General features: G+C 45.8%; 1 protein-coding gene across 1 annotated transcript; it reads right to left on the bottom strand.

Moving 5' to 3' along the window:
• Positions 1 to 5118: 5118 nt before the first annotated feature.
• On the bottom strand, positions 5119 to 6839 carry CCDC71L (coiled-coil domain containing 71 like). The gene has a single exon (XM_066318670.1). The coding sequence runs from the start codon at positions 6725 to 6727 to the stop codon at positions 5891 to 5893; it is 837 nt and encodes a 278-aa protein (XP_066174767.1). The 5' UTR covers positions 6728 to 6839; the 3' UTR covers positions 5119 to 5890.
• Positions 6840 to 10244: the final 3405 nt, after the last annotated feature.

Here is a 10244-nt window from a genome sequence, read left to right as displayed (position 1 = left end):
TCAAGAAAACTTGCATCGTTGGTCCCAGACTGTGGCACTAACTCCCTCTAGTTGAGTAGGCACATACCCTGGAAGTGGGGAAATGTGTTGTGTCAGCTTTGTACATAATCTGACATGCACAGTTAATTCAGTAGTATATGTTCTTTTTTCACCATTTACCTTACAGGGACATGGGATAAGTTCAGTTATACGTGACTTTAACAGTTCTGAGGTGGATGGTTGTTATTTCAACCGCTCCACTGGAAAGGAAAAAAAAAATAACATAGTATCTACATTTTTGAATTTTTAGGAATTAATGGGGAGATGGAAAGAACCTTTTTTTTCAAAAATAGTTTGAAAAGGCATCTTGGATCACACAGACTCAAACACAAGAAATTGTCACATTGGGCTCCTTCAGTCTGGTTTCTTACCTCTCCTCCAGGAAATACCATCCACTTGGAAATGGAATCTGATATTTTGGGTAACATCCACTGCTGCCAAAATGTGAGGTTTGGATAACACTTATTATGTGTACATATGAATGTGTCCTCTCCATCTTCAGAGATCATCCTACAGCAAGGTGGCTTGGCATGAGCAACATGAGGTGATGAACAGGCTGCTCAGTTGCACAAGCAAAGTAACAGGTAGCTAGTGCCGGCTGATGGCACAGCAAAGGCAAAGTGAAGACTCTCTGAGGAGGTGGAAGGCAGCAGCCAGCTATATACAAGCCACACATACAAAAACAAAATGCAAATCCCAACCAGCCAACAAAAACGCGCAGAAACAACAAAAATCCCACCCGTTTTTCAGAGGAAGAATTTCACCTCTTATCTATTCTAGAGTGATCAATTTTTTTCTCTCCCCTCAACATCAGCCTGGGAAGGGAGAATGGGAGCAGGGGCAGGTGCAGGATGTCTGCATCCTTGAAGCAGCAATGGGGAGAGAAACCCAGAACAATGAGAGCAGTTCAAGAGATTGGACTTTCCTTTGACACTATCAGCTCTTAACTGCAATAGTATCCATGCTAATCTTCTATAGTCTCAAACAAGGAAGCTGAAAGAAAACCAAAATGGAAGCTTTCTTAAAGCCCAGGAGAAAGTACAGAGAACCACAGACATTTCTGTTTGGCTGCACTGCACACCTGTTTGAGTAAAAATTCAAGAATGAAGGCTCGCTTCTTCCATCTCCTATAATGTTGAGCACTCCTTAGCAGCTTCATGAGGAGCTTTACAATAAATAAATAAATGGATAAAGACTCTGTTTTTGGAATCAACCCTGGAAAACATTTTCAGGTCTCTTTAAATAAAGAAAACGGTGGCAAGATTTTTTTGTAATCTTATGAAGATATTTAAGTAGCAACACTGAAGAGATATAAATACGCTTTATTTTTACAGTATGGAAAAATGGCTTTGCCTTGATTAGGGCTAAGACACTTTCCAAAATTCTCCTACATAGTCCTATCTCCACTTATACTGGATGCCTCTTTATAGTTTGGGAATAAACCATCAGGAGCACTCCAACTTGAGAAGATTCCCCACCAAAAAATACTGTGGGATGGGTTTGCCTCAGTCTTCTTGGTTACGAGAGTTATGCTCACCTAAAACAAATAGTGGATAAAGAAGCAAGCTGTTTCCTAAAAACTGGGATATCCAAGAATCTTTCCTCACTTAGGCAGTACTTATTGTACAGTTAAATGCTTCAAACTCTTTAAACAGGGTCCTTATAACTTCAAAGTTCGCCCTTACAAGTGTGACAAAGGGGGCACTGAAATTAGTGTCTTTGAAGTCTAGGATTTCTAGGATCTACCTTCTTTCTTGATATGAATTGCCCCATTTCCACAAGGTATTTTCCATTCACTCTTATCAATCTAGTCCTTTGTTTCCAGATTTCCTGTGTTTATAGATACAAGTAAAACCTGAGCATTTCAAATCAAACAAAACCTGTTCAACTTCAAATCACTGGTTTTGACTTATACATACAAATCAAAACTTCTGTCGGTCCATTTGATTAAAAGGAAATAGAGGCACCTTCTATATTACTGGCTTCATAGGCATGCAAACCTTGGGCTTGAAGTACAGCATTGAACCAATACATATTACCATGTCAGCTATTTTAAACAGCATGAAGAGCCAAGGACTCTGCCTTGCTAAAGAAGCAGTAAGTGAAAAATTATTTGGGATTAATACTGAAATCTTAAAACCAGATTCACTCTGCCTTTTGCTTCTGATAGGCAAGGAAATACTGATACACACAACATTTCCTACCCCTTCAATGCAAAATCCAAGTACTAGAATTGCCTTCTGCAAATACAGTGATGCTCTGCATGAGGTTTGGGGATATTAAGGCTTTTTGTTGTTTAAAGACCAGCAACCGAGGATTTCAGGGATCAGTTGTACACTTTGATGCTTTTGATGTGAAAACTTTTATGTAACAATAGACTCCAGGAGAACTCTTGCAAGGCACTGCATTCTCCTTTTATCAGCTTAGTCCTGAACAATGTATTTGTGCAATGACTCAGAGGAAGGCACTGCCTCTTGAATGTAAAGACTACACCAGGCAACATGTTAGATCAATGGTCACCTCAACTGACATCTGGAGCCATCGTCCAACTTTTTGGCACTGTGACATTTTGAAGTTCAGTAACCTTTGAGTGACCAGTTGAAAATTCAGATCTGGTAAAGTAAATAAACCATATTATATTCTATAAAGGGAGCTTGTAAGGGAGGGAACCAGCAACAGAGGCTAGCACAAAATTCCTGTTTCATGTGAGACCATCCGTGCTGACTGAAGTAGACTGGGCATTGTACACTGGATTTATTCTGGGCCTGCATTTTGTCAGTCTCAGAATCAGCCCCATGTGACAGGATGTTGAAACCACTGAGCTAAATCAAGCAAATCACACCTCAGACACTGCTCAGTGTGGGTGCAGGAACAGCCAAATGGAGCCAGACCAGAGGTTTGTCTAATCCATTACGCTATCTCCAACACCACAAATACAGGCTGATACAAAAACAGTATCAGCCCTTTTCACAAAATAAACTTATTGATACGTTTAAAATTATCTAACTCAATATTGTGGCAATACTGCACACGTGTTTCCAACCTTTCTCAGATCTGGTCTACAGCTAGAAGGTTGAGCAGAAGCTAAACCTAAAACTGAAGAGTTTTCTGCTTGCTGAGTTTCCTCAGATGAACAGAGAGAGGCAGGTGGGAATAGTACCTTTGAGAAGGAAAAAGATGGGGGGGGGAGGGGAAACGGGACCACAGACAATTCTGTCCTGGATTGCCACAAACTGCCATGAATACGATCTTAATGAATAAACTGGTTTAGTTTCCCTGTGACCCGTTGGCTTTCACACCCCGTCCTGTACTCAGAACCTTTGCTGAGCTATTTCAGCTCATTACATTGCCAGAAAACCCGACTAAAGATTTCCCATTCTTAACTGACTTCACAAACAGAAATAGCTCAGTTAAAAATCTGTACATGCAGCTGTCAGAGGAGTTCCATCTCCAGTGAAACTTCAACCCAACCTGCTAACTGGGTATCTATCAGCTAAACAAACTCTACCCCCAGTAAAGCTTCCACTTCTAAATTAAGAAGCCAAAACATAACCAAGAGAAAAATAAGCAAGTGTTACTCACAGAGCCTCCAGTGCAAGAGTCACTCAACAGAGTTATAAGTTACTTTGTTCAAGGTATTTTGTTCTTACACAGAACACTTCAGGATATGCCTCCAAACAAGGCAGCACAAATTTAATACAGTGTGTCCCATATCATACCTCTGGCAGTCTTAACTCTCACCCTTGAAATCTGACCTAGCCCGTCTTGTGCCTGTTTAGGAGTTTAGAATCTGCACAAGCCAAATCCTTAATTTTATCATCTTTATACAAGAGTTGAAAATACTACTAAAAAACCCCCTCAACCTAGCAGTAGGAGCACTAAAATCACCTATACACTTCCAGAACTAGTAACAATACTTAGGTTTCTGAAGTAGAATTTCAAAATTGAAAATAATACCTGGAGCCTCGGCATCTGGCCACTTCGCAGCTTACCTTACTGGGTTTTAAATCAACCCAATTTTGCTTTCACAGTCAAGCAGGTATTATACCCAGAGAAGAGCACAACAATATGCACCCTTGAACTTTCATTTAATTCAGTTCTGAAATACGACGTGGCACTACTGCAGCCATCAGCAGACGGTCAAACGTTATGTAAACAATTTCAAAAGGCAAATGGATGTTGAATAGATTAAGCATTAGTTTGGTAGAATAAAGAGTTTGCAGCCCCACTAAGTAAGAAAAAAACCTGCAAAATATACATGTTTTTAGAAGAAGCTGGCTGCTTTACATTAACACTAGCAAGTTTTTACAAGCAGCCTCTATACCATCAAGATGTTTTACTGCCTTTGTTGAAGGCAGGCAACAAGGAGCCAAGAGACATCAGAAATTTTAAACCACCAAATGATTCCATAAGCAAGTTGTGATGTTGTTCATTCCACCATGAAAATTGGTTAGTCCTATCTGCCAGGATAGTTGGAACATAAACTGTGTATTACCCAGCATTTCTTAATCCTCTTGCAAGCATAAAAAAAAATTATTGCAAAAAGAAAATAATCACTTTCTCCCTCACACACCAGTTGCAAGGCATAAGAGCTAAAAAAAACCCTTTAATAAATCAGTTAAAAGAGAGACTCCCTATCACATAGAATGACTACATGCTATTTTTCAGTCAAAATAATCAAGCTACATCATGAATTTTTCATCAGTCTACCGCAGAACCCATGAAAGGTTTATAAAAATAATTATGCCCAAGTAATTATATTAAACACAATTATCCATCATTAACCATCTCACAACCACACGACAACAAGTGCTACTTTGTTGGAGTGACCAGATATCAACTCTCACTCTTTTTGCAGAGAGAGGCACTTCAGTGTGATATTTGTGTCATGCAAGCTACTGACTTCTGGTTGGTTGTCAGCACCAATTCTGGATCATAGTTCACCTCCAGACACCCGTACATTACTTTGAGAAGCAGACACATTCTTCTGAAAGCCAGAGCTCACTGACAGTGCGCCTCAGTGGTGGTGTAGCTCACCAGAAACCCATCCCTGTGCAGCTTCATTGAATTGAAACACCGTTTGTTCTTTGACTTTTATTAAGTTCACTTAGGTTGACCAAATGAGCTTCCCTAAAGTAAACAGGGTTATAAAATATCAGGATGATTCTAACTTTAGGTGCTCCATAGAAACAAATACTTAGTTCAACTAGAAAACTTTAAAAATGACTTTAGATACAAAAGTGTAACAATTATACTGCGTGATACATCTTTATATATCACTAAGCTCCAGAAATTAAAATTTAAAAAGTTTTTTGCACCATCAAGAACAGCCACAAGTCCTGAACCTCCATTCTTTATGCATCCTTTATCAGAGTAAACTGAAACTTGGGAATGCTTGGGATTCAAAATACCCTGAGCACATACTAGTGCAACACCACAAAGCATACATAATCCATTGGAAAAGGGGAAGGAGGGAAAAGAATTAAAAAAAAAAAAAATAGCAAGAATCAGATGGTGCTTTATTATACAAGCATGAAAGTAAGTTCCTTTGGAAAATAATTCTTGGGTGGACTTCTGGACCAGTGAGGTAGCCCAATGGGAGAGAAAAAAAAGTAGAAGTGGAACTTGGTCCCCACGCGTGATACCTGCCAGGCGGTCCCACCCCGGGGCGAGGCTGGGGCCCGGCAGACCGCCCCCCGTGCGGCAGGGGGCCCGGCGCCGCCCGAGCGGGCCATAAAGTGCAGCAGCAGAACACGATCCAGACAAAAGCAATGTAAACAGGTGACTGATACCGGTCTCTTTGTCCGCACCGCGGCCAAGGTGAGGCGCGGGGAGCGGAGCCCCCGCGGGCTCAGGACGGTGCCACGGGGAAGCGGCGCACCCGCACCACGGGAGACAGGTCCACGCCGAGGATCTGCTGCGCCCGGCGCCGCGCCGCCGCCAGGCTCCGCCGGCTCCACACGCTGCCCCGCACACGGATGGTGGGGAACGTGGTGAGGCGGGGGGTGGCCGCCTTCCAGATCTCCTCCAGCGACTTGCCGCCGAACGGCTCCCAGGCGGCGGCCGCCGGGCTGCCCCGCTCGCTGTCCGCCTGCCCGCCCGGCGCCGCCGCCTCCTCCTCGGCGCGGGGGCCACCGGCCGCGGGCCGCTGCCTGCCCCGCTCCCTCCTGCGGCGCCGCCGCCGCCGCCGCCGCTTGGCGCTACCGCCCGCAGCCCCGGCCCGGCGCTTGGCGTCGGCGGCCGGGAGGCGCCGCTTGCCGGCGCGGCGGCGGGGCCGCTCCGAGGGCGGCGGCGGGTCGGGGACCACGGCGCGGCAGGAGGAGTATCCGTAGACGTCCTTGCTGCGGAGGATGACCGGGGAGAACTCGTGCTTGAGGCTGCAGAGGAAGTTCCACAGCTCCGAGTCGGAGCTCATGAACTCCGTGGACTTGGGCATGAAGAGCTTGAGGGCGTCGCCCAGCGCCTTGGTGCCGGCGAAGGAGACCTGCGAGCGCGAGTACACAACTTTCTCCGCCTCCCCCTCCAGCCCCCAGGCGGCGGCCGTCGGTTCGCCGCCGGCTGCCCCCGCTCCCGCCGCCGCCGCCGTCGCCGCCTGCGCTCCCGCGGCCGCCGACGCGGCGCAACCCGCCTCCGCGTTCATCTTCCCGTCTCCCCTCTCCAGCGCCGCCTGCTTCCTACTGCGGGTCATGGAGGCGGCGGGACGGGGGCGGCGGGACAGACGCCGAGAAGGCAGAGCGGAGGCAGTGCCGCAGGCAGGCTCCAGCCGCCGCCGGGCGCCCGCCGGGGACGAGCAGCGATCGATGTCCTGCGCCCAGCACAAAATGGCGCTTTAAAGTCCCGGGCGGGGCCTGCGCGCGCCCGCCCCCCCCGGCGCCGCCCGTTGGCCCGTTCGAAACGCGTCGCGCGGCCCGGCCCCGCCCCCCGGGGGCTGCGGCCGTGAGGGCGGCGGGCCGCGGACCCTGGCCCCGGGCTCCTCGCCCCGGGCTCCTCGCCCCGGAGTGTCTGCCCCCGGAGCTGGTTCCGCCGCGTCCGCCAGCCCGGCCCCCGGCGCGGCCCCGAGCACGGAGCCCCGCGTCCCCAGCGGGTGGCCCCTTCCCTCGGGGAAGGGCGCGAGGCCCCGCACGGCGCGGTGAGCCCGGGCCCGTATTGCGCCGCGCTGAGAGGTGAGGATCCTCACAGGCCGCGGGGCGAAGGTGGCTTGTCGTGTGAAATGTGGTGGAGTAAGGATTTGGTTGGACACTTCGATGGGCAAACTCCTCGAGGGAGTAGCCGTGAAGGAATTGAGACAACAAAAATGGGCCAACAGATATGATATAGTGAAGTGCTTGACGTATAAAATACATCCACCCGGTTGTAGAGAGGTTTTTAGCATGAACCTGTCGGTTGGTCAGTAAACAACATCATAAGCCATAGAATTACAGAACAGTTAGAGCTGGAAGGAACCTCTAGAGGTATCTGGTCCAACCTCTGTGCTCTATCATAGCCACCAGGATTGTATCTGGATGGATTTCAAATATCTCCAAAGATGCAGGCTCCTCCCTCTGCTGACTGCTGATAGGACGTGACAAATCGGGATGAATCCGTGTGAGGGGAAGTTCCGATTTGATACTAGGAAAAAGTTCTCTGAGAGGGTGATTAGTCACTGAACAGCCTCCCCACTGAAATGGTCACAGCACCAACCCTGTCAGAGTTCAACAGGCGCCTCAATGACACTCTGTTATGTGGTTTAGTTTTAGGTATTCCTGTGAGGAACACAGTTGGACTCGATGGTCTTTACGGATGCTTCCAACCTCTCTGGGCAGCCTGTGCCAGTGCTCAGTTACTCTCAGACTGAAAAGGTGTTTCCTGATGTTTGGAGGGAATCTCTGACTCTGTCAGTGGACACTGCTGAGAAGAGGCTGGCTCCATCCTCTCCGCAGGTGTCTGTATATCCTGATGAGATCTCCCTGAGGTTTCTCTTCTCCAGGCTGCATAGTCCCAGCTCACCCAGCCTTTCCTTATAGCAGAGGTGCTCCAGCTTCTTCATCATCTTTGCAGTCCTTTGTTGGACTCTCTCTAGTGTATCCACGTCTCTTTTGTACCAAGGAACATGGAACTGGACAGTATTCCAGGTGTGGCCTCACCAGCACTGAATGGAATGGGAGAATCTCTCTCTCAAGCTGCTGGCAACACTTTATTCACCTTCCTTGTGACAAGGGCATGTTGCTGGCTCATATTCAGTCTGGTATCCACCAAGACCCCAGATCCTTTTCTCCCAAGCTGCTTTCTGTGAACTCTGAGATACATACAGCATTTTTTTGGGATTGGCTTAATATCCCAACAAAGCATATCCCAAATGAAGCAGTTAACACTTGAGTTGGTTTAGCCCTTTGTGAGAGTCACCACCTTGCTGAGTCCACAGCAAGGCATTTCCTGCATGGCTCTGCTACACTTGCTTTTGCAGCACAATTTTGTCAGCTGTTGTGAAGTCCCATGTCCCTCTGGATCATGCTTTCCAATACTTCAGATTCTTGTCACAGGCAGAGTGTCTTGTTAGGTTCCTGGATTGCTGCAATTAAACCAGAGCTCTTTCCAGCACCCAGAACAGCAAGGTGCCAGCAAGGGCAGAGGTGGTTTAACCTACTGCACAAATCCTATTTGGAGTTTGATTAGACCCCTAACTAATTACTTTCTCTCGGCATGGGTAAAGGGAGAGGAATAACATTTTTCTTCATAGACAGTCTTTGTTCTGTAATTAATCTTTCAGATTAGAATAGGGAAATGTTTTATTCTCAACTCATCAAGAACCTAAATTGGAATGTCTAGAAATCCAGTCAAGTAAGAGGCAGAAATTCTGCATAAGAAATTATTCCTTACTGCCAGTGGAAATGAATTAATTTTCTTCACAGGATTATTCAACCTGTGTCCATGGGAAACTCAAGAATATTAATCTAAATACCCATTTAAAGTGGATATTAACAAAGCTATTTTAAATTTTCATGGGGACAGTCTCAAGGTACAGCCATATTCTAAACCAGCTTTGTAAATGACCCATATTTTAAAAAGAAACCTTTCCCAAAATGATGGTGTTAGAGCCGTTTTTAAGGGGATCCATTTCACAGCATGCTTTAGAATGCAGTCATGTAGCCAGATTGGTTTAACTGAGGGAGGTGTCCTATAAAGCAGAGGACAAGAGCCCAGAACTGGAAGCACCAGGGACAGGCATCTCCTGATCCAGCTGTGCTGCTGTTGGTCACACTCTGGCTATCGGGTCACCATGGCTTAGCAGAGGCTCATCACCTGCTGGACAACAGAAGCTGCCCTGGGCTCACATTCTTGGTGGAGGCAGCTATAATTCAGCAGCTCAGCTGACAAATGGGCCCTCGGTAATCTGCAGGAACCCAGTTCCCCATTGGCCATAACATTTCCCCAAAATTACAAACGTTTCTGGCATATGACTCAAAAATCATCAAGGCAGGAGGGGAAGCTTCTCAAGCAAGCCGTAAACGAGTCACTACAACTGCAAGTGAAAAGATAGGTCAGCACATTTTATCATGTAGTATTTATTTATTATTTTTACTTTTAACTTAAAGGATGGACAATACCCTTTTAAGGCATGGTATGTTATCTCATTTTTACAACTTCATTATGAGTCTTCTGCAGTGTAACACTCTTCTTTTAATACCCTACAAAGTCATCTCAAGAAAATCCATTGACTATCTTTTAGTAATTTCCAATAGCTCAGTACAGTAATAATAATGATAATAAAATTAATAATCCTTTGGAAGTGCATAGCTCTTCATTTCAATCATACTACTTCTTGTAAGCATTAATTATCACTCACAGTACTTCTGAGTTATGTAAGTAAATATTGCCTTTCCTTAATAGATGAATAAAATGAAAAAGTGGATCAAAATGGCTTGACTAAGATGTATAGACTCAATTTTCCATAGATCTTCTAACAATCATTATTCTAAAAATACAGAAAATGTCCACGTTGGAACAGAGACAAGTAAAAAAACCTTGTAATCTTTGTTTCCAATTATTTGTTAGAATTTCTTTTCTGTATTGAATTCTTGAGAAGGAAGAACTAAGTACCAATTGAGAAAGTGGTACACTAATTGCTGCACAATAGAGACACTTTCTTTTCTTTGCCTGCCTGGTACCAGAAAAAGCCCACTGGTAACTCCTAGTTATTTTAAATGCTAACAATCTTATCTGTACAA

The sequence above is a fragment of the Sylvia atricapilla genome, chromosome 5 (assembly GCF_009819655.1).
Source record: "Sylvia atricapilla isolate bSylAtr1 chromosome 5, bSylAtr1.pri, whole genome shotgun sequence".
Lineage (NCBI taxonomy): Eukaryota > Metazoa > Chordata > Aves > Passeriformes > Sylviidae > Sylvia > Sylvia atricapilla.
Note: the sequence above shows the minus strand (reverse complement) of the source record. Positions and strands in the feature narration are given on the sequence as shown.

Excerpts from the sequence above, each read along its gene's own strand:
- CCDC71L (XM_066318670.1), bottom strand. The coding sequence starts at position 6,727 with ATGACCCGCAGTAGGAAGCAGGCGGCGCTGGAGAGGGGAGACGGGAAG.